Below are 23,924 nucleotides of genomic sequence, written 5' to 3' on the forward strand. Positions count from 1 at the left end.
GACATCTCTGTCTCTTCATTGTGAGTAAAGGGAAGCTCGGTCCTTTTGATTTATATACATTAATATCAAAGTGTTTTTTTTTTCCATTATAAATAGAAGGGTACGATTTTCATTCAATTATTCAAAAATGGTTAAGGGATTCATCAAGACGTTCCAATGGTGTTGTGAGGGAATTGAGAATAGTAGGAAGAGTATTATACTACAGGGGCCAACATTAATGACTCTAGAGTAGTAGAAATTATCAAGCTCGAGTACGATAAGTATAAAAGGAATTTCCGATGGAACGATGAAAGGCATAGATATCAGAAAGAACACCAAGGGTGAAAACACTCTAATGGGCCGTAACATATGATTTTAAAACTGGAAAAATATTGCTATGCCCCAATTGGTAATGTCCACTAGCTTACCGAATACCGGCGGCATACCTATCCCTTTCCATTTAGAAAATAATAATTAAAAAAAAAAGTTATGAGGTGGTTATGAGATTGACAAAATTTTAACTTTGTTTTGATTCTGTTTGAATTGTCTTGTGGGCCTGTGGCGGCGAAGCCCGCCAATTAGTCACAATTGGAAGATGGCGGTCTTGGTCTCGGTGTCAGACTCACCATTATTATTAGGATGGGCTTCTAACAGTCCAACGTAAGCCCAGTTGTCGTCGTGTCAGATTTTTCCTCTTTTTCTGAATCCGAAATTGCTTAGCGCCTCGAAACGTTAGATTATCGAGCATTTGGGTTTATCTTTCTCTCTCCCGTCGAGCTCTGGAACCAGGCGAGGCTTCCGAGCCTCGGTTCGGTTTCCGTTTTTCATTTTAAGGATCACCAATTTTAAAAGTGTCCTGGGGAGCTTGCCATTATCCTTTTTCCAGATCCAGTTCTTCTTTTCTTGAATGATTGGGGCTTGGATCTCGTAGAGAATTCTCGAGGTTCCAATCGCAGATCAAGATGATTACCATTCCATATTTAACTGCCCTTACCACTTACTTCAGCTACGGATTGTTGTTTGCTTTCGGTCAAATCAGAGATCTATTCAGAAAAATTATCGACTGGTTGAATAATCCAAGCAAACTTGATGTATTCGATCCTTCTCATTTCTTTTAGTTTTCGTTCACAAAACTACATTTCTTCTTACTAGTTATCATCGATTTTATTTTATTTTATTTTATTAGCTTCTATATGTTCCTGTGTTTTCTTCAAGCAGGGATACGCGCCGATCTGCTTAGGGCTCGAGGATTTTTACGTCCGACGTTTGTATCTCCGCATTCAGGTAATTTATTATTTTTTCTCTTATTATTTCGGTTTTTCCCATTCTTTTTATTTGATTATAATTTTTCTTTTGTCTGAAATTGTCCCAATTTTGGGTTATCTCTTTGAACTTTTGCTTCGGTACAATTTTTACTCTCTTTATCTTAAATCGTCGATATTCAGGATTTTTTTTTCTGGGGTGTGGGGATGGGGGATTTGGTGTGAGGGAGCAATTTTGTTGAGGATGCGAATCCTGTGGCAACCTCAAAGACGTGACAGAGGTGCATGTTAATGTATTAGGAGAATAGATTGCAACAGTTCAATAGAAAAAGCGCAGTTAAATCTAGAAGGGGTTTATGGGGTTAACTGCATGGGAACGTTCAAAGAAGTAATGCTAGGATGTATACCACCCAAATGAACATGAGAACCATAGACAGCTCACTGAGATGCTATTCTGCGACCCCTATTGCTTATGCAATCAAAATGCCGCTTAGGTACTTCAACAAGCTCCTGCTTATGACAGATAAATTTTGCTATTTTTGGTCTAATTAGTATTAAGTAGTAGGTGTCGTTCTGGTCTCCTGTGTTTGTATATAGGTTTGTTTTAGTCAAGTTTACGTTTATCAGAAAAACTAATATCTGAGTTGTTTTGGCAAGATATTGTGAAAACACTTGCAAGTGTTGGTTTGTAACTGGATTCTGCCCCCACCCCCGGCGGGGGCCAGCCAGTCATAGTTTAGGTAGGAATTCAAAGTCTGTGTGCCCCATGCATGTCAAGTATTGAGACAATGAATTGAATATATATTTAGTACTTTAGATAATAGTTTTGTTATGGAAGCATGACTGCATTAACACTTCTTAGTCAGATTTCTTGTAAAACTTTAATTTGATTGCTTAATATATTCTCCCCCCTCCCTTTGTGGCAATTCTCTGCTGTTATTTGTCATACCAAACCTGGCCCACTTCCCTCTAGAGCTTTGTTTTCTAGATTTTACATGAAATACAATTTATTCTGGTTTGAAATGCATTCCCTTCCGTGCTCTTTTTGTAATCAAATAACTGTTTCCCCTTCAAAATTTTCTCTATGGACATTTATGTGGGTGTTTTTGTTGTTATGCTTTACTGGATTTACCCTTGGATATGTGCAGCCTTAATTATCTTCAATTGAAGTATTCAATCTTGGGATCTAATATTCAGCTGGGATTGTAATAAAAAATTTACAAGGACTCAAATCATTGGAACCTGTAAGGGAGTATCAATGAATTATTGATATGTGAAATTTACTAAGATGTGCATCACCGCATGCATTAATCAAATGATGTTTCTTATTGTTTTTTGGATATTTACTTTGGTTGTGCCAGTCTTTATTTTCCATTGCAATATATCCAGGGTTGCGGTTTTCATTTTCCTCCATTAAGACATAGGGCTTCAAGCCCTGTTGTGGATTACTAAAGGATCACAGAAAATAAATTACTTGTAAAATTTGCCAAATATAACCATAATGTTGATACCCAATGTGTTATGTGTGAGAGTGGACCTTCATAATAGTTATTTTTCCACTACCTTTGGCAGGACTGCTTTGGACGACCAATCGCAAGTGCTCCTGATGCTTGGTTTGATGTGGTTGAGCGTTACTCCAATGACAATAACAAGACTCTAAAGTGAGTTGTAGTTCCCAATTTTATTTAGAAGTTTGTAGCTTTTTTTTTTCCCTGAAGATATCCTTTCCGTTCATGATCCACCTTTTCTACTGTATCTTAATTTTCTTTCTTTTGTGCTATTGAATTATACTTTCGGTGACCTTTAGTAACTGACAATATAAATCACAAGGAATATTTCTTAAATGCACAGCAAAGGAAAATTCTGTGAATATGATCCAACTAAATTGCTTTCTGATGCAGACGAAGCACAAAAGTAAGTAAATGCCTCAACCTGGGTTCTTACAATTACCTAGGATTTGCGTCATCAGATGAATATTGCACACCTCGTGTAGTTGACTCCTTGAAGAAATTTTCAGCAAGTACCTGTAGTGCTCGTGTAGATGGTGGTATGTACTTTAAATTGTAAAATGCAACCAACTATTTTATGTATTTTGAATTTCAGCTAATGCACTTATGTCATCAGGCACTACCAGATTGCATACTGAACTGGAGGAATGTGTTGCAAAGTTTGTTGGAAAGCCTGCTGCCATAGTTTTTGGGATGGGCTATGTCACAAACTCGGCTATTATTCCAGTCCTGACTGGGAAGGTCTGTATTAGTTGATTAAGTCATATTACTTTGTATTATAGGGTTCATTCATCACATGGGCATTTGGTTTTAACTTTGATGGGGTGATATTTCATATTAATGATTATGATGACCATCTACAGGGGGATTTGATAATTAGTGATTCCTTGAACCACAACTCAATTGTCAATGGTGCTCGGGGATCAGGAGCCACGATTAGGGTCTTTCTTCATAATAGTAAGTTTGTAGCATAATGCATTATCATTAAGCCTAAGACTTCCAAAATTACAGCTCCAACTTTTTATCTCAAAAGTGTTTTCACCCACATGAGCTTTTCTTTTGTTCTTTTTAGCACCGTCGCACTTGGAGGAAGTGTTAAGAGAACAAATTGCTGAGGGACAACCACGGACACATAGACCATGGAAAAAGATAATTGTTATTGTGGAGGGAATCTACAGCATGGAGGGGGAGCTTTGTAAACTTCCTGAGATTATAACTGTCTGTAAGAAATACAAGGTTGTGCTTATGTGAGATGGTAACTTTTCTATTTTTTTTAGTGTTGGCTACTTTTGTATATTAGTTGTAGGTTCAATGAAGTTTAAATGGTATTTTGTGGTTCAATATGTTGTATATTCATGAATACTTCATGAAATGAAAACTCTCTAGTTGAAATATCCAAGAGAAGCTCCTTGAGTAATGACTTTATTTTCATTTTTGTTTCGGGTTAACCTTGGTAAGGCCAATTGCATTAGAGAAAATATTATAGTTGAAAATCTATGACATGTGATATGGTCTTTAATATTTTGAAAATTTGGAACATTGTTATTTGGATCTCATTATCTAATGGCAAAAGAGAATGAAAGTGAAATCCAGGTATGGGCTGCACATAGCATTGAAAAGATTAATTTCATGAACTTGTTGAGATCTTACCCTAGACTGAACTACTTTCAGAGGTTTCAAAAAAGTTTCCTCAGAGTCAGCATATGCCTGCCACCAACTATTTTACTTGAATTGAGAAATTCCTTACTGGAACTATATGGATGTGTAGTTTTTGATATTTTGCTCAATTGCAACAGAAAACATTGTATTCTGAGAACCATGTTGGAAGTCTTACACCATTTTCTAGGAACTGATGAATGATTAAAAAATAATACATATTTGTTAGATTTTAGTTGTAAGTTTAACTGTGAGTCTCTTGATCATGAGGACCGTATGCTGATTAAGTATTTACATCCAGGTCAATGTTCATGTCCAAACGCTGCATCTTTACATGGATCATGTTGGCTGGTTCTGATGCAGTTGCATTAGACTATGATCCCGTATGGAGGCCTAGGCACTAGCTTGGGACACCCTTAAGGTGCTGGTGGCAATCCAATGGGCTGAAAACAAGCTTTGGGTAGTTATGTAATAGGTTGGGCCTTTTATTTTCTTGAGTTTGATTGTAATCAGCCTAATTTATAAGCTCATAAAGAGAGGGTAAAGTTAGTATACGGGATTAGTAGTTAAGTGTTTGAGTTAGATTATGTTACTTAATAGCTTTTAAGAGTTTTTTTTTGAGTTTATATACTCAAAGCCAATATAAGAGAGTGATTAGAAAAATAAAATAAAAAAATAAAACATAAAATAAAAGGTTATATATATGTATACACCCTCCTTCAATAGGAGATAATTTGTGATAGAAATTCAAGTTTTTTCAAGAGTTTTTGAGCTGTTGAGCTCTGCAAACGAGCATGAAGGATCTTCTTCTGGCATGCTGCTTGCTGTCTTCTTCTATAGCCAGGTTAAATTCCTCCACTGTTCTTCGTAGTCCTCTTCTTCTTCTCTTGATCCTATCATATTCTTTCTCTTCTATGTTTTACCAAATCAGTTCCATAATTCTGGTTATTTCTTGTTGGATATTCTTTCTAAGAATCAAAATTGGGCTATTGGATACAGTTTATATCATATCTAAACAGTTACTCAGATTTGATAACCCATACTCGCTATATTATCTCAAGTTCCTGAATATCGCTTGAAAGTAGTGATCCTGGTTGTAGTTCATTCTTCTAGATTTCCTTTTTAGATTGAACTGCATTAGGTTCCGTCTTACCTGCCAACCATAGTTGGCTCCAAGATGCAATTAGCAGGTGAGACTCCACCGATGAAGCATGATTGCCTGATTGGCGCAGTTCTGATCAGATTGTGTCAATTTCCAGCTTTCAGCTTGCAAATCCAAAACTTGGAGCCAGGGATACTGCTCTAGTCAAATCAGTTTACTGGAGTTTCTGTACCTTCTATCATTTTGTTTTTGGTATATGTACATTTGTGTGGAGGATTATTCTCCTTTTAATTTGGTGATTCTGTATGCTAATAGCCGAAAGCTTATATGGTCATGTTTGTCTTCCATCCATATCTTCATTTGCTGTTCTAACCTTTTCCTTTATTCTGTCATAGGCCTTTACGTACTTGGATGAGGCCCATAGCATTGGAGCAGTTGGTAAAACAGGACGGGGTGTCTGTGAGCTCTTAGGAGTGGATACTGCAGATGTGGATATCATGATGGGAACTTTTACAAAATCATTTGGGTCATGTGGTGGTTATATTGCTGGGTCTAAGGTTTTACCTCTTTTGTACCTCAAAGTTTGTCATGCCTATAGTGTAAATTGAGTATTGTTACTAGCATTGTTTCAGTTTATAAATTGTTAATATTTTGTTGAATAATGTTTGCTGTGAACTTATGTTGTGCATTCTGTGCTCAAGCCATATCTTGTCATTTGCAGGAACTTATCCAATATCTGAAATACTCTTGCCCTGCTCATATTTATGCAACATCTATCTCGCCACCTGCTGCCCAGCAAATTATATCTGCCATAAGGGTTATTCTTGGAGAGGATGGTTCGAGTAGAGGTTCAAATGACATCTCTCACTTGAAACTTATCTTTAAAATTGTGGTTTTGTTGTGAGGCTTCAATCCTTTGTAGTTTATTTTGTTGTGACTTGAGTTACCTTTGGTATATTTTCTTGTCTTACAGTACCTTTGATTCCATATAGGGGCCCAGAAACTTGCACGTATACGTGAGAACAGCAATTTTTTCCGGTCAGAACTTCAGAAGATGGGCTTCGAGGTTCTTGGGGATAATGACTCTCCTGTTATGCCGATAATGCTTTACAACCCGGCCAAAATTCCTGCCTTTTCTCGGGAGTGTCTAAAGCAGAATGTGAGTTGAGCCTTTACCTGGTTTTGTCATGAATTGTTTTCATGCAATGATATGTTGGCTCATAAACAATCCCAGCACACATTAACCTGCTGATTGCTGTCATCTATTTGAAAATATTTCAATTTATCTCTAGGGGAACATCTCAAGTCCCCCTTGAGTATTTTTGTCAATCACTGACCCAAATTTTTTGCCTTCGATGTTTAAATGTAGTTCTTATCCTTTATAATGTTGACACTTGCTTTACACAGTCATTATCAATTACAATTTTTGTGGTTTGTTAATGTCAAATGGTGATGTTGAAGGTGGCTGTTGTGACGGTTGCATTCCCAGCAACCCCACTACTGTTGGCGAGGGCGCGTATTTGCATATCTGCTTCTCATACTAAGGAAGACCTGATCAAAGGTTTACAGGTACATCCTATCCAGAAATATGAGTGTTTCTTCTTTCTTGCGTATCTCTTAGGCTGTGTTCAGTTGGAAAGATGATAAAAGAAAATTTTAAATCACTAAATATGTTGGGACCTTGGAAAGTAGTTGCTTTCATGCTTTTCATTTGGCAAGAACTTTAATTCTGGCCCAGTTTAAGGCTCAGTTTACATTTGGTCCAGGTTTTAATATAGTTTTGGGTTGGCGCGTTAGTTTTTGAGATTTATTGTTATGATGGGCTGAAATATGAAACCCAAAGTGTGATGGAGGGCCTGGGGAAGAAGGGGAAACTCGAGTAGCAGAGGGGGGGGGGGAAGGAAGGGAATCACACACACACACAGAGCACAAATCCGACCAATTCTCATTCAGAAATCAAATCACTCTAACTTGCCCATCGATTATAGCCTATATATGGGAAAAATAGAGACAGAGAACTAACATAGAAACTAGTCTAACTAGGAAACAACCATAAAAGGAAACTAATGCAAAAAGAAAGAAATCCTAACTCCTACTTTCAAGTCTGAAAATAAAGGCATGAAATAAATGACAAGTAACTACTAATTTTATTTCCGACTCTTGTTGGACCAAAACCCTGGGTTGGACTGGTTCTTCTTGGCTCTTGGCTTCCAAAGCCGGTCATGCTGGTCCAACCAAGCAACTGCAGCTGTATCTTCATCAAAGTGGGGGTTAAAGGAGTACACAATTTTTAATTTTATTAGTGGGTCCCTTGTGGGTGATAGTTGGGTAGGGATTTATCTTATCCTAAGTTGTTAGTCTTTGAGTTAGTGAAATTTAGAGTTCATAACTGTTTAGTTAGGAAAGTCTTTGTAGTTAAATCAATCTAGAAGATTTTATTTCCATTCTTATCAATAAGTAATAGTACGATTTGGAATTAATGGATTGAGTTTGTTTGGAAACTCGCAAGCTGGCTCTTCTCTCTCTTCTCTCGGTTTGGTAAAGATTTTCTCTCTCCGTTGTATTTCTTCTCTCCTTCCTCAACCCCATGGTTCTCTATCATCACGTCCATTATTTCTTTCTCTTCTATAAGTTTGTTAAACTTCAAATTCATTTTGTAAGGAAAGATTTCTTTCCCTCTGTAATATAATTGCCTCTCTTTACACCAATCAACCACATTTCCTCCTTTTCCCACCTCATTTTATTCAAATGCTTTCCTATTTGTGACTGGTTTAAATTCTGAAAACCAGTTGTTAAGATCTTGTAGTTACCATATTAAATTCTGGCCATTAGATCTAGATTCAATTTGGACCACATCTAGCTGTCAGACTGATATCTCTTTCATAACATTAGTGGGCCCATTGGCGAATCCGATACATTAGATCTGATTGATCTGCACCAAACATTCTCACCCCAGAAATCAAAACTTTCCCATTTTTTTTTATTGGTGGGTAATTCCCATCTTTTCTTGCACCCTCATTCTATTCACACATACTCCCCGTGATGAAGCTCTGACATTTTCCTTTGGAAAGACCTCTATTTCCTCTCACTCCAGGGAATGTCCGCCCAGTATCAGACCCACAAATGATTAACATAATGGCACTTTCGCCTTCTGATTTGACTGTTCACTCTCCTCTCTCATGCAACAGTGGCTGGAATGATATATATATTAAATTAAAATTTCATGTATGTTGTTTACCGTTGGTTTATCTTTTGGATAAGTGGATCTATGGTCATTTTTGCCCCATGAGCAACAGAGCCTGATAGTTTCAGGCCTTCAGCATCATAATGTTTTGGTGGAATCCAATGACGTGACAATCTAACTGGGGGTGATTTTATGGGTTTTTTTTTTGTTCGCACAATCTCATGTCACAAAGGTTTGTGTGATTGCCTATAAATGCTCGAGGACCCATAGGTCGTTAATTATCAGGGTCAAATATGTACTTCCTCTGGTTTTGTATGGAAAACATTTTTTGTCAGACTTAGCATCTCAGTTGTTGCTAGGATAAGAAAGTCATTCCTCACCCCTTCCTCATTCCTGCCTGAGCATCTCCAACTGATCTATCTTCAAAAGTAAACTTCTTTATTTAGTGTGTAGCACCCTTCCTCCGTGTCCCATTCTCTTACTACCCTTTTCTCCTACTGTTCCTTTACCAAGCCTGAGAATTAACCAACACTATCCACCATTACAGCAATGCCACTGCCATTAGCACCAATTGCTTAGATTCCCTCTCCAAGAACTTTGATTTCGTGAAAGAACCCAACAGCAACCATAAAATAGTTCCTATAATAGTTCTGCCCAACAGAACTTGTGCGTACTTCACAACAGTTTAAACGAAAAAGACTTGAACAGCTCATACAATTCTCACCTTGACAGCATACAATCGGCCATTGCTATCACTTGGAAAACCACTCCTTCCACTGTTATCGGATTGAGAGTTGACATTGGCTGGGGTTACAACTGGAAACATCTCCCCTCTCCCCCCCTCCCACCCCACCAACAAAAAAAAAAAAAAAGAAAAAAAAAAACCGTCTCCTTGCTACTAGGTTAACATGAAGATTGTAAAAACAATAATCTGAGGCAACTGGGTTTAGCTATCAAACATGGTCAAGCACAATGTCGTTTGCCAATTTTTCTAGTAATTGGGGCTGGATTTCTTCAATTTGGAAAAATTACCTGAACTTGCCCTCAACCAAGTTGATTTGAAAGGCTTTGACGAGGACATTGTCAGGAATGTAAGTTCCAAAAATCTCCTAAAGACACAAACGGTGTGACCTGAGTAAAACCCCTTTTTAATTGTTTTTCAGGTTATCAGCGAAGTTGGTGATATGGTGGGCATAAAATACTTTCCCGCTGAGCCAAAAAAACATCAGCAAGAAGAAGGCAGGGTGAAGTTTGACTAAATAGATGAAAGTTTGGATGGGAGAAATCTTCATTTGCCCAGAGGTGGTTTTAGTTTGGACCACATGTACCTTCGGAAATCAAGAAGTTTCTGGTTTGATCTCTTTCGATGATCTGAGGGAGGATCCTTGTTCATATGCACTTCAAAGAGGCTAACATAATTATTGTCTGGGGCTCATTTTGCTATGTACATTTGTTACAGTAATTTTTTGGTTGTGGGGTTGTTTTGGTTTCGCTTCTGTATTGGTCTCTACTGTGGAAGGTTCCGAGTCTTTTGTATTTGTATCTCGCTCATATTTATGTTTCGCAATCTTATTTTACATTTCTAAAAACATGCAAGAACTGCAACAATGTAGCACAGAAAACTGCTCTTGGAGCAAAAACACCTAACCGAAATAAAAAAGCCCAACCAAATCTAGATCTATGAGAAATTAAGGGATTGGTTCAATCTTGAGGATTCTTTTGCAAACTTTTTCTCAAGGGATGGGGTCCAATGAGGCAACCCATTTTTCCTTTTCTCTTTTCTCTTTTCTCTTTTTTCTTCTTTCTTTTTTCATTTTTCCTTTTTTTTGGGGGGGGTGGGGAGGTTGTCCCTGTTTGTGTTCAGTTTGGTAATTTCCTAGCTCTCTCTGGGATTTCAGTCTGAAGTTTTGAAAGGTTGCTGTACTGTTAATACTCAAGAAATTGCGGATGCTAATTCCATTGGTTTTACCTCCCTGAACTGAAGTAATTAAATAGGGAAAGTCACATATGTTTCAAAACTTTAGTTTTTTGGTCTGAAGCAAATAAACTTTTTTGATGTTTGGTCTGGGTATATCATTGATGAATTCCTCAGGCCTGCCCCCTTTACAAACTATGTTATGTGGTATCAAATGCAGGAATTTATTCAACAAGTTGGAGGGGGAGAGAGAGAGACGGGTCGTGAGTTCGACTCTCCTTAGGACCTACCCAGGGTTTAAAGAATTGGATTGGATCAGCCAATTCAGATCAGACAAGGCCAACATCGATTCTTCCCAAATCTTCTCAGGCCGATTCTGTATGGAAAAACCCTAGATGCCTGGAATATGTTGATTTTGAGGACAATCTAGATTGATTCCAATCCAATCCGGAACTCAATTCGGAATTTTAACCTTGGACTTACCTTGATTGAAAGGTGTAGTTAGCCCTTGTCAGGCCTACACTTAAATTGGACCCAATTTGCACCCCCTAACTGTGATCGCATGAAACTAAAAAGTTAATGTGTATCAGTAATGAGTCCAGATCAGGTCCCCCCCTACTTGAGGGTAACAACTCTTCATGTAAGGTCTCGTGTCTTGCATAAATTTTCCTCTTAACACTCTTAATGGCAATTCTCTTTTATTAAAAAAAATAATATATCTTAATGGCAATATTGATGGACATTTATGGAAGCAAAAGATCATCATGTCAAGTATGGATGTGAATGGATCAGATTCCACTTAGATTCACAATTAGAATATTGTTTGAGGTGGCATGACATGTTGAAAGGAGGCGTAAGAATGTCCTAGAAAGGAGTGATTTGATTCAGATTAACGGAGTTAAAATAGCTATGTGCAGACCTAAAATGACCATACGTGAAGTGGTGATGAATGACATGTATAATCTCAGTTTGATCCCAAGTATGACCTTGGATATGAAGGGTAAAGATCCATGTTGCCAATCCATTTAGCTAAGTTTTTCCTGACTTGTTGGGCGAGCATCTTTTTCTTACTCACTTCTCTCATCTTCTCATCTCTTCCTTCTCCCAATTTTATTTTTATTTTTATTTTTATGGATCCATGTAGCCAATCCCGTTAAGTTGAGATAAGACTGAGTTTTTTGTTGTTGTATTCACTATTGTCAAAATCTGAATCCGTTGATCGAATGATATATTCGATTTTGATCCAATATTGGCAGAATTTTAAAAACTAATATCATAAATGAATCTGAGAGTTTATCGTATATCTGTTGTTGTCGATCGATGAAATATCCAATTAGTAACCAATCTGACCTATATCAATTATGGAATTTCAACTTTTATTATTGATTTCATTGGAAATAAGCTACTGTCCAGTGCCCATTCTTAGAAGAGAATCAAAAGATTATCCTTATAAAAATGTTTGTAGTAAGAATGGAAATATTCAAACCCGATTATCCTTCAGACGAATTCAGATATTCTTTAGAAATCAAAATTCAGGATTCGAAAACCTCTGAGAAGATTAGGACATGGATCGAATATGGGATTTTGGTTATTCGCTTACATCCCTAATTATGTGATTGTATGGCTCAAGCATTAGCCAATTAATAATCAAGTGTTCCTCGTGCAAGGTAATAGTGGTTTGATGGTCCTTTGTCCTTGCTACCTTATTTGGTGCAAGAGAAATTAAAGGAACGGGAAAGAAAAAAATAATTACAAAAATTCTTTCTTAGGTTTGAAAATTTTCATTTCCCTTCTCTTTAATTTCCCTTACAACCAAAATGTAGCTTCCGTAATTGCAAAATGATCTATCATGAAGCAAAAGTCATAGAGAAGTATTATTTATTTATTTATTTTATCCGGTAAGGCACGCAGGATTATGAAACTTAGGAAAAATTACAAGATTACTCTTTCATTTTTTTCTGAAAAAAATTACAAGATTACTCTTTTATTTTTTTCTGAAAAAAATTGCAAGATTACTAAAAATTAGGTTTTGGATTACCAAATTATCCACCGAATTTTTGTTTTAACAAAATTATCCAAAATAGGGACGGAAATTACAAAACTACACAAAAGTGACAAAAGGGTATCCTCATTTCGCCGTTTACATTTTTTGGACAATTTTGCCCCTCCTTCCCTGTATCCGGTGACTCCTCTCCAAGCCTTATACTCTCGTTGCTTCTTTGCACTTCACAGTCACCCTCCTGTGTCTGTCTTCCTTTGAGTTTCCAGCGACGAAGTTACCGGAACAGAGACCAGAGCTCTAGCAACTCAGCTGAGATTCATTGGTGGGAGCTAGCGCCATAATCTCCGAACTAACGAGATTTTCTTCAGGGTGGGCAGGTAGAGAGGGATTGAACTACATGTAGGTGCAATCGATGTGGAAACTATTGCATCGTCTAGGGTTTCTTCCAACGACTCTTCAACTCTCTCCTGAAACAGAAGTGTCTCTCTTTATCTCTCTCTGCATCTCACTAAGCAATCAAGGTCTAGAGCTTTAATTTCCTCCTGGGAATCAGAGCATGGAGTCGCATTCTCAGGAGCAACACACAATCCACGGCCACAGGCGCGGACCTTCCAACTCGGAATTTCTGTGCCCCGTTTTGGCGTTGGCTATGAATTCTACGGATCAGAAAAATCCTTCTGAAACTTCTGAGCTGTTGCCTCCTCGTATGGACTTTGGAGAAGTCCGGAAGTACTCGATACTGATTTGTGAATCATGGAATATGATTACAAATTTCGATTTTCAGTTGTAAGGCATTCGCCTTCTGAAAAATTTCGCTTCCATTTTCGTGAGTGGGGGGAATTCTCGAGATCGAATGATTAGATTTTTGTGTCTTAGAACACCACATCCGGTGCTGGGTTTCTTCTCGATCTATCATCGGATCAAACTGTGTAGCCGAATCCCACAACGTAGGTTTTCAGCCCCGTGCGTCCAATTAGTGGATGACTCTGAGAATTCCTCTTGCTCTGCATTGGGGTTTAATACTAATTATGATTCCCATACATACGCTCGGATGTTCCAGGACTGCACCGGCAATGGAAATGCCAGAAAGTGGGGGATGGGAATCCACGGTGATGTTCTCAAGAGGGGGAACTGTTTGGATTTGTTCGCTTGGAACGTTCTTCTTAACATGTATGTGAAAGAAGGCCTCCTCGCTGACGCACGAACTTTGTTTGATGGAATGCGGGACAGAAATACTATTTCATTTGTTACCTTAATTCAGGGTTATTCACAGTCTGTCCAATTTGACGAGGCAATCAAGTTGTTCATCAGGCTGCGTAGAGAGGACCATGAACTCAACCCCTTTGTCTTTACAACAATTCTGAAGTTGCTTGTGAGTACCGGTTCTGCAGAGCTTTGTTGGCGAATCCATGCCTGCATTTTTAAGCTTGGCCATGATTCAGATGCATATGTTGCGACAGCTCTCATTGATGCCTATTCAGTGTGTGGACTTGTTGATGAAGCCAAGAAAGTATTTGATAAGATTGCTGAGAGGGACATGATTTCTTGGACTGGGATGATAGCTTGCTATGCTGAAAATGACTACTTCAATGAGGCTTTGGAACTCTTCTCCCAAATGAGGAAGGTCAACCTCAAGCCAAACAATTTTACTTTTGCTAGTTCACTCAAGGCCTCCGTTGGCCTGCCTGCCTTTGACTTGGGCAAGGGGATCCACGGATGTGCCTTAAAAACCCGGTATGAGCTGGATCTTTATGTAGGTTGTGCTTTGCTTGATTTGTACACTAAGTTTGGAGATATTAATGATGCTCAGATTGTTTTTGAGGAGATGCCTCAGAAACATGTGATTCATTGGAGTTTCATGATTGCACGTTATGCTCAGAGTGATCGAAGCGAGGAGGCCTTGAAGCTATTTTTTCGGATGAGACGAGACTTAGTGGTCCCTAATCAGTTTACATTTGCTAGTGTTTTCCAGGCCTGTGCAACCATGGAAGCTCTAGTATTTGGGAAGCAAACACATGGCCATGTTCTGAAGGTTGGACTTGATTTTGACATTTTTGTAAGAAATGCCCTTATGGATGTCTATGCTAAATGTGGAATTATGGAGGACTGTATGAAATTATTTGTGGAGTCACCCGAAAGAAATGATGTGACTTGGAATACACTGATTGTGGGGTATGTGCAGCTAGGATATGGAGAGGAGGCACTGAGACTCTTCTCTGAGATGGTTAATGACCTAGTCCAGCCAACCCAAATTACATACTCTTGTACTCTTCGTGGTTGTGCAAACTTAACAGCGTTGGAGGCAGGTCTTCAGATCCACTGTTTGATTGTGAAAACCATTTTTGATAAGGACACAGTTGTTTGTAATGCTTTGATTGACATGTATGCCAAGTGTGGGAGCATTAAAGATGCCCGTTCCATATTTGATGCTATGAGTGAACGAGATGAAGTTTCTTGGAATTCTATGATCGCAGGATATTCCCTACATGGTTTAAGTGAAGATGCTCTGGGGATTTTTGAGAGGATGAGGGAAACAGAAATTATACCCAACAAGATAACCTTTATAGGTGTCCTATCAGCATGTAGCAACAGGGGTTTGGTGGATTGGGGCCAGTCTTATTTTCACTCCATGGTTCAGGACTATGGCATTATGCCATGCATAGAGCATTATACTTGCATGGTATGGCTCCTAGGACGTTCAGGTCGTCTTGATGAGGCTCTTAAGATCATCGAGGAAATTCCATTTGAGCCTAGTGTTATGTTATGGAGAGCTCTGCTTGGTGCCTGTGTAATACACAATGATATTGAGCTTGGAAGAATTTCTGCAGAGCGGGTTCTTGAGATGGAACCCCATGATGAGGCAGCGCATGTGTTATTGTCAAATATGTATGCCACTGTGAAAAAATGGGACAATGTAATTTCCATTAGGAAATACATGAAAAGGAAAGGAGTTAAAAAAGAACCAGGCCTTAGCTGGATTGAAAACCAAAGCAATGTTCATTATTTCAGTGCAGGTGACAGATCACACCCTGATATACGGATAATTAATGGGATGCTGGAGTGGCTGAACATAAAGATTAGAAGGGAAGGGTACATTCCCAACCGCAATGTTGTTTTGCTTGATGTTGAGGAGGATGAAAAAGAAAGCCTCCTTTGGTTACACAGTGAGAGACTAGCCTTAGCTTTTGGGCTTTTTAGAACACCACCTGGGAGTCCAGTTCGTATCATTAAGAACCTCAGAATATGTGCAGATTGCCATGCTGCAGTCAAGTTGATATCAAAAGTAGTCCGGCGTGAATTCATTGTTCGAGATATGAATCGCTTCCATCATTTTGAGGATGGTATTTGCTCTTGTGGTGATTATTGGTGATGGTTGTGCACTAAAGACACAAAAAAATTCCTGTGGACTGAGGTGCTGTGTTTTGGTATATGGCAGGTTGGAGAGACGTTTAGACATTAATTGTGATCACAACAATATCATAGAGACTACTACACTAATTGGCGGCTTCTTGATGACTGTATTTTGCTGTTAGGAGAAGGAATATAAGGTAGGCCAAGCCACATCAACCAATGCCACAATGCAGGTGATTCACTTCATGGAATGGGGCCTTTGGCAACCTTATATTTGCGTCATCCTAGTTGGATGATTACAATATCCACCCGTAAGGTCCTTGCAGTTTGCCATTTTATGTTATTTTTTCTTCTCTTTGGGAGAGGGGAAAAAGAATGATATGTATGAACTAGAGCAGAAGTAGACTTAAGATCTGAAGATCAATGTTACACATGGTTTCATCCTTAGTGAAACTAGTCAGAGGTTGCAAATCTGTCCGTTTATAGTATCACAGAATCAGCCAAAAACTCAGTGTAGGGGGGTGAATGATGTAAGGCTGAAGGTAAGATTCAACTTACCTTTCTCATGGTATAAATGACAATTTTGTTATATTATGTCTACTTTACAATACTATGTCTGCTAGTATATGTGGAATGGATGCCTTTTGTGGAAGTTAATATTATGACCCGGGTATTTTTTGGAGTTATTAATGGTGTAACAATTTCATTCTGAATGAAATGTAAACTAAAAATAGCTATGTGAAAGTTTGATTGAGAGAAGATAGCACCTCCTATTCTTGAAGTGAACCACGTTTTGCTATTTTTCACTCTACACATGCAAGGTATTGTCTGTCTACTATTGTCCTTCACATTCAACCTTTCATGCAATATCTCCATTTTCTGGAACTGTTTCCCACTATGTTACAGTTTTCAGGGAAAAAACATACCCAATTCAACCTTCTCGTAACTGAAGTGGATCTTTTCTACCCTGCCAACTATCTATCTATTAATACATATGCCCATCTCCACCCCTATCATCACCACCAACAATATTAACATGGGCACCCCTTGAGTTCAAGAAGCTGGCTTCTTTCTTCCTCAGAGAGAAGATCAAGACGGCATGGCTTTGACTGATTGTATCCCTGCACAACAATAAGTTTGTCTTCTTCTCCTGATGTAGATATTTTCTGTCTATATCATCAATCTTCTTTTTACCCTTTGTTGTTGTTGTTTTTCAAGTCTGCGTTTCATCTAGCTAGAGATGACCATTTTGGGTTGGGTTTGAAAGATTGACAGAAGAAGCCACAAATGAGAATCCACGAGCACCTAACACACGAACCATGGGTCTGATATCAAAGGCTGCTTTTGAAGTGGAGAGTTTCCTACAAAGCTTTGATCTTCCTGGAACGTCTTTTGACCCATGGACCGGAGAGTGATGCAGAGGAGTTTCAGACTGATAAAGTTGTCATTCGGGAGATGGAGAGCTTTCAGTATATTGATGAGAGAGAGCCCGTATCTACTCTGTATTATGTAATCTGTAAATTTAAAACAAAATTTACCAATTTTTTTCTTTCAAAATTCTCTCTGTTCCTCTCTCTGGTTTAGAAGACTTCAGAGTTCAGATTCAATATATTGTCCTGATTGTATTGTATGTGCAGATTTAACTGGGGCCTCACTGTCAGGAAGAAACCCGAGAGGGTATTAAAGCTGCTGGAAAAGAGGCAACTCCTCAAAGAAGAGAGGGAATGAGCTCGCAAACTAACTCGTGGCATTGAAGGGTTTGGCAGCTTCAGCCATCGGTCTTGCTCAACTGAAGAAACAAGCTTCAGAGACTTAACCTTGAAAATGTATGAGAGGAGTCCTTCAGACTGTAACGATCTTGGGAGAATAATCAGTTCACCTTGCATTGTTCTGATGAAGGTCAGAGTGAGGTGATAAAGAAGATGTTTGACAAAAGTCAAAGAAAATAAGGCTCCAAAGGAGGAACTTACTCCAGAACTCCATGAATGGGACTGCAAAAGCGAGTCAATACCTCTTTTGGACAATTAGAAAGATGAACTCATTGTGGGATTTTCAATTGAAGATCATCCATTCATAATTTCTGATCTCCAATCTACCACTTCCCTAACTTCTTGATTCCTCAACAAGCCTTGAACCTACGACCTTTAGGTCGTATACAGTGATCAACAAACCATTTAGGTAAAGAAGAGGCTTGTAATCCCCTAATTTCTACTAGAGAACAAAATCTTGCAGTAATTAGTGATTCCTTGAACCACAACTCAATTGTCAATGGTGTTCAGGGATCAGGAGCAACGATTAGGGTCTTTCTTCATAATAGTAAGTTTGTATCGTTCAAGCCTAAGACTTCCAAAATTAAAGCTCCAACTTTTTATCTCAAAGTGTTTTCACCCACATGAGTTTTTCTTTTGTTCTCTTTAGCACCGTTGCACTTGGAGGAAGTGTTAAGAGAAAAAATTTCTGAGGGACAACCACGGACACATAGACCTTGGAAAAAGATAATTGTTGTTGTGGAGGGAGTCTACAGCATGGAGGGGGAGCTTTGTAAACTTCCTGAGATTATAACTGTCTGCAAGTAATACAAGGTTGTGCCTATGTGAGATGGTAACTTTTCTATTTTCTTTAGTGTTGTGAACTTTTGTATATTAGTTGTAGGTTCTATGAAGTTTAAATTGTATTTTAATTGGGGATCAATGAGTCAAATGTTTAGATATTTCATGAAATGAAATTCTCTAGTTGAAATATCCAAGAGAAGTTCCTTGAGTAATGACTTTGTTTTCATTTTTGTTTCGGGTTAACCTTGGTAAGGCCAATTGCATTAGAGAAAAGATTATAATTGAAAATCTATGACATGTGATATGGTCTGTAATATTTTGAAAATTTGATACTGGCAAGTTGTTATCTGGATCTCATTATCTAATGGCAAAAGAGAACTTGTTGAAAAGATTAATTTCATGAACTTTTTGAGATCTTATCCTAGACTGAACTACTTTCAGAGGTTCCAAAAAAGTTTCCCCAGAAGTCCTCATATACCTGCCACCAACCATTTTACTTGAATTGAGCAATTCTTTACTGGAACTATATGGATGTGTAGTTTTTGATATTGCTCAACTGCAACAGTAAACATTGTATTCTGAGAACCATGTTGGAAGTCATACACCATCTTTTCTGGAAACTGATGAATGATTAAAAAATAATATATTTGTTAGATTTTAGTTGTAAGTTTAACTGTGAGTCTCTTGATCAAGAGGCCGTGTGCTGATAAAGTATTTACATCCAGATCAATGTTCATGTCCAAACACCATATCTTTACCTGGATGGTGTTGGCTGGTTCTGATGCAGTTGCATTAGACTATGATCCCGTATGGAGGCCTAGGCACAAGCTTGGGACATCCACAAGGTGCTGGTGGTAATCCAATGGGCTGAAAACAAGCATTGGGTAGTTATGTTATAGGTTGGGCCTTTTATTTTCTTGAGTTTGATTGCAATCAACCTAATTTATAAGCTCATAAAGAGAGGGTGAAGTTAGTATTGTCAGATTATGTTACTTAATAGCTTTTAAGAGTTTTGTTTTGAGTTTATAAACTCAAAGCCTATATAAGAGAGTGTTTAGAAAAATAAAATAAAATGTTATATATATGTATACACCCTCCTTCAATTGGAGATAATTTGTGATAGAAATTGAAGTTTTTTCAAGAGTTTTTGAGCTGTTGAGCTCTGCAAACATGCGTGAAGGATCTTCTACTGGCACACTGCTTGCTGTCTTCTTCTTCTTCTTCTTCTTCTTCTAGCTCTTTTTCTAATATAATCAGATTAAATTTATCCACTATTCTTCATAGTCCTCTTCTTCTTCTCTTGATCCTATCATATTCTTTCTCTTTTATGTTTTACCAAATCAGTTCCATAATTCTGGTTATTTCTTGTTGGATATTCTTTCTAAGAATCAAAATGGGTTATTGGATACAGTTATATCATATCTGTACAGTTACTCAGATTTGATAATCCATGCTTACTATATTATCTCAAGTTCCTGAACATAGCTTGAAACTAATGATCCTGGTTATAGTTCATTCTTCTAGATTTCCTTTTTAGAATTTTGAACTGCATTAGGTTCCTTCCATGGTTGGCTCCAAGCAATTAGTAGGTGAGACTCCACCGATGAAGCATGATTGGGGCAGTTCTGATCAGATTGTGTCAATTTCCAGCTTTCAGCTTGCAAATCCAAAACTTGGAGCCAGGGATACTGCTCCACTCAAATCAGTTTACTGGAGCTTCTGTATCTATTGTCATTTTGTTTGGGTATCTTGTTTGTCTAGTGACCTGCACGTGAAAGTTAGAAGGTCGCTTGCATATCAGATTAGTAAAGCACCTATTTGAAGTCACAAGCTGCTATTCTATTTTTCTTGTACCTCCTTGTGAAATATGTACATTTTTGTGAAGGATTATTCTCCTTTTGACTTTGTGATTCTGTATGCTAATAGCAGAAAGCTTATATGCTCATGTTTGTCTTCCATCATATCTTCATTTACTATCTGTTCATTTGCTGGTCTAACCTTTTCCTTTATTCTGTCATAGGACTTCACATACGTGGATGAGGTCCATAGCATTGGAGCAGTTGGGAAAACAGTACGGGGTGTCTATGAGCTCTTAGGAGTGGATACTGCAGACGTGGATATGTGGTGGTTATATTGCTGGATCTAAGGTTTTACCTCTTTTGTTCCTCAAAGTTTGTCATGCCTACAGTATAAATTGAGCATTGTTACTGGCATTGCTTCAGTTTATAAATTGTTAATATTTGGTTGAATAATGTTTGCTAAAGGAATTGGTTTAATCATAAGGATTCTATTGTAAACTTTTTCTTAAGGGTTGGGGCCCAATGAGGCAAACCATTTTTTTGTTTTTTTTTTTTTTATTTTTTTTGTTGGGGTGGGGGGGGTGGGGGGTGTGTCCCTGTTTGTGTTCAGTTCGGTAATTTTTTAGTTCTCTCTCTCTCTCTCTCACCAACCTGGCAGGAAGGATAAGGAAGCAACTTGCTTTTCTTCTCTGAAATTAGAGGTTTCATTTCTTCAACAAGGTCATGAGTTCAACTCACCTTCGGACCTACCCAGGGTTTTAAGACTTGGATTAGATAGGCCAAGGCCAATCTTGATTCTCCCCAATCCTTCTCGGGCCAATTCTGTATGGAAAAACCCTAGATACATGGAATAGCTAAATTCTCAATCATCGGCAGAAAACTAAACTATTTATCCAGTGATGATTCTTTAACAGCTGTTTGGAGCAAATGTTAGAAGATGAAGTTTTAGCAATATTCCAATTACTGTTGCTCAACTAAAGTTGTGTTCTAAACTATCAGAAATTTTCAGATGGATTGGTGCCACAGCATGTACCCATAAAGCGTTGATTAGTTCTTGAAATATACTTATGGGTGGTTGTTTGGCATGTCAATCATTTGTCCCTGCCTAGAATTTGATCACTTCATCACTCAATATCATTGTACTATGGTATCGTTGGGTAATTTTGAGATGTATACTTAGCTTAGGAACCCTATCAGTGGACTAAAAATTTGACTCTGGTCAATAATCCATGAATAAACTCATTTAATCTTTATAGCTTAATTCATATATTGAGATTCATGATTTTCTCAATTGATCCAAAGTCATTTTGGGCTTTGCTGGCCCAGATTACCGTGGCAAAGGTTTCATCTGAGTTTTCCTTCACCTCACAGCAAAGAGAGTTCATGGAAAAGTTATCTAGGGCATTCGGGAAAGTATGGACTATGGATGTGAGTTTTCCTTCACCCATAGTGAAGAGAGGTCATGGAAAAGGTATTTTGGACATTCGTTGATGGGGAGGGTGATATATTCCAATGGTGGGATTCTTTTCATAAGAAAGTTTTCTTTCACCATAGGTGATGAGAATCCCGTGGTAGCGATCTAATAATTACTCCTCCAACCCAATAATTCTTATTTGATACTGATATTGTAATGTATCAGTTGAATCGATATGTATTGGTTCGATTAGAGATAAGAAGTTAGCTAATTGTAGACCAAAGAAACAACAGCTGAGTTGAGCTATGACCACTCTCTTCCGGTGGTCTAGCTGATTGGTCTATGACCACCTTTCGATCGAGTTGATCATAAAGCACCATTGAACAATAGTGATCTACTCTCTCCCTGTGGTCTAGCAATTCACAGACCATTCTCTCCCAGTGATCCAACTAATTGGATAAAAAAATCCACTTTTTGGTCATATCGACCAATCTATATTGATGCCATATCAATATGAGATTTTCTCTCTTACTATGGGTGAAGGAAAACTTGGGTTCTATTGATTTTTAAGGGAGAAAAACCCACAAAAAAAAAAGAGGATGTGGGGACCTATGGACTTTGCGGGATTGGATGCTTCATGCTTTCCTCGGAACTCTTTTTGGGTTAGTCAACTCTATCAACACTCTTAAATATATGAAAAAAAGAAAAAAAATGTCTGAGATTATAATTTACGCCAATATTCCTATGTGTCTCTATCTTTTTCCTCCCTTTGTGAAAAATAAAGCTGAAGACCCCAACCCTTGTTTGGGGGAGAAGAAAGATAGATAGAGAGCAGTGGCGACTCTACAAACACTAAGATGACCAAATCCCATTTGTTATCGGAATGGATATCCATTAATTAAAGGGTTAAAAAAGTGGATGATATTAAATAGATGGAAAATTATCGAATTAAAATCTAAGTTCATATCAATGAAAAATAAAAAAGAGGGAGGGAGGGGGGGTGGGGAATAGAAGATAATCCATGAGCAAATGATGATGATGATGTTACGGAAAAGCATTTTTCTTTGCTACAGCAGCTACTACGTGGGTAGGTGGGTAAGATGGTAGGACGGTTCATGCGGTCCCTCATGAACTATTGATCTTCGCACGCGTAGTCAGGTAGGTGGGACCCATTTCATTCTTTCTCTTGCTGGACCCACCCCATCCATATATAATATATATATATATATATATATATATTTATTCATGACCCTTTTAAGGAAGAGAGGATTCTCTATGATAACCGTGTGAAGAAATTTATACGTCACACCAATGGTTGTCTTTATAATATTATCATATTATGAAATTCATACATTTATAGCTAGAGAATATAAGAAGAAATTGCACTTTGACATTCCATTAGTATATTATGAACAGAGCTGTTGGGAATATGAGAGAGAGAGAGATTATTATTCGAAATATGTGTAATAACTTTTTTTTTTTCTTTATTTATGTTGTTACATAAGAGTTAAATATTAGTATTCGGAGACCTTCTCAAAGTTCTCACGTCTTGACTCTTGGTAGCTCCCGTTCAATCTCTCAAAGATAGAGTTTTAAATTTTGAAAAGAAAAGTATATATATGTTAGGTATTACAGATTTACAGGTACATTGTCATATTCTTTTATAGACCTTGCTTGATATATATATATATATATATGGAAAATTTTTGTTTTGAATTTTTAATGACTTGAGGAGACTTTATCTTCACATTTCACAACCGTCGTCTCTTCCTCTGTTAATCTTATCTGCTCCCTTATCTATATAATTGTTAGGGTTAGCAACGAATATACACTACTAAGTACTAATAATAAATAGACTTAAAGCACAGACCAACAAGTGAACAATTAATGTCTCTCATATGATGGACTCAGTTGTTAATAAATCAAACATAAAACATTAGAATAAATTAACTGAAAATCCCATTACCCATTAAATCTATCAGTAAATATCCATAATAACTTGATGCTACTACATATATAATGAAAACATTACATGCAATTGAGAGAGAGAGAGAGAGAGAGAGAGAGAGAGGCTCTTGCCTTCTTGTATTGGAAAAAGAAAACAAAACAGAGATTCTACCTGGGCTTAAAAAATACAGAAAGCAGAACTTGAAATGATGTGGTTTCGTTTTGTGGAAGAGTGGGAAACTGTAAAGAAATG

General features: G+C 37.7%; 2 protein-coding genes across 3 annotated transcripts; both read left to right on the forward strand.

Annotated features, from left to right (window-relative positions):
- The first annotated feature begins 681 nt into the window (after nucleotides 1–681).
- LOC122079837 (long chain base biosynthesis protein 2a-like) lies at nucleotides 682–10,280 on the forward strand. The gene is made up of 12 exons (XM_042646586.1): nucleotides 682–1,070; nucleotides 1,198–1,263; nucleotides 2,814–2,902; nucleotides 3,143–3,288; nucleotides 3,366–3,490; nucleotides 3,613–3,706; nucleotides 3,822–3,985; nucleotides 5,903–6,064; nucleotides 6,229–6,355; nucleotides 6,500–6,666; nucleotides 6,969–7,076; nucleotides 9,855–10,280. Exons 1-12 carry the CDS (start codon nucleotides 942–944, stop codon nucleotides 9,948–9,950), a joined length of 1,473 nt encoding a protein of 490 aa, XP_042502520.1. The 5' UTR covers nucleotides 682–941; the 3' UTR covers nucleotides 9,951–10,280.
- Nucleotides 10,281–12,802: 2,522 nt separating this feature from the next.
- Nucleotides 12,803–20,787, forward strand: LOC122078164 (putative pentatricopeptide repeat-containing protein At5g13230, mitochondrial). Of its 2 annotated transcripts, XR_006139983.1 has the most exons (2): nucleotides 12,803–16,501; nucleotides 20,532–20,787. XR_006139983.1 is itself a non-coding variant. In XM_042644033.1 (1 exon), the coding sequence occupies exon 1, from the start codon at nucleotides 13,462–13,464 to the stop codon at nucleotides 15,976–15,978; it is 2,517 nt and encodes an 838-aa protein (XP_042499967.1). In that variant the 5' UTR covers nucleotides 12,803–13,461; the 3' UTR covers nucleotides 15,979–16,559. The 2 variants fall into 2 exon arrangements, 1 of the variants encoding a protein (XP_042499967.1); XM_042644033.1 differs by lacking the exon at nucleotides 20,532–20,787 and having other exon boundaries at nucleotides 12,803–16,559.
- Nucleotides 20,788–23,924: the final 3,137 nt, after the last annotated feature.

The sequence above is a fragment of the Macadamia integrifolia genome, chromosome 5 (assembly GCF_013358625.1).
Source record: "Macadamia integrifolia cultivar HAES 741 chromosome 5, SCU_Mint_v3, whole genome shotgun sequence".
NCBI lineage: Eukaryota > Viridiplantae > Streptophyta > Magnoliopsida > Proteales > Proteaceae > Macadamia > Macadamia integrifolia.

Excerpts from the sequence above, each read along its gene's own strand:
- LOC122079837 (XM_042646586.1), top strand. The coding sequence starts at position 942 with ATGATTACCATTCCATATTTAACTGCCCTTACCACTTACTTCAGCTAC. Across the intron at positions 1,264-2,813 it reads GTTTGTATCTCCGCATTCAG|GACTGCTTTGGACGACCAAT; the intron begins GTAATTTATTAT and ends TACCTTTGGCAG. Across the intron at positions 3,289-3,365 it reads TAGTGCTCGTGTAGATGGTG|GCACTACCAGATTGCATACT; the intron begins GTATGTACTTTA and ends TTATGTCATCAG.
- LOC122078164 (XM_042644033.1), top strand. The coding sequence starts at position 13,462 with ATGATTAGATTTTTGTGTCTTAGAACACCACATCCGGTGCTGGGTTTC.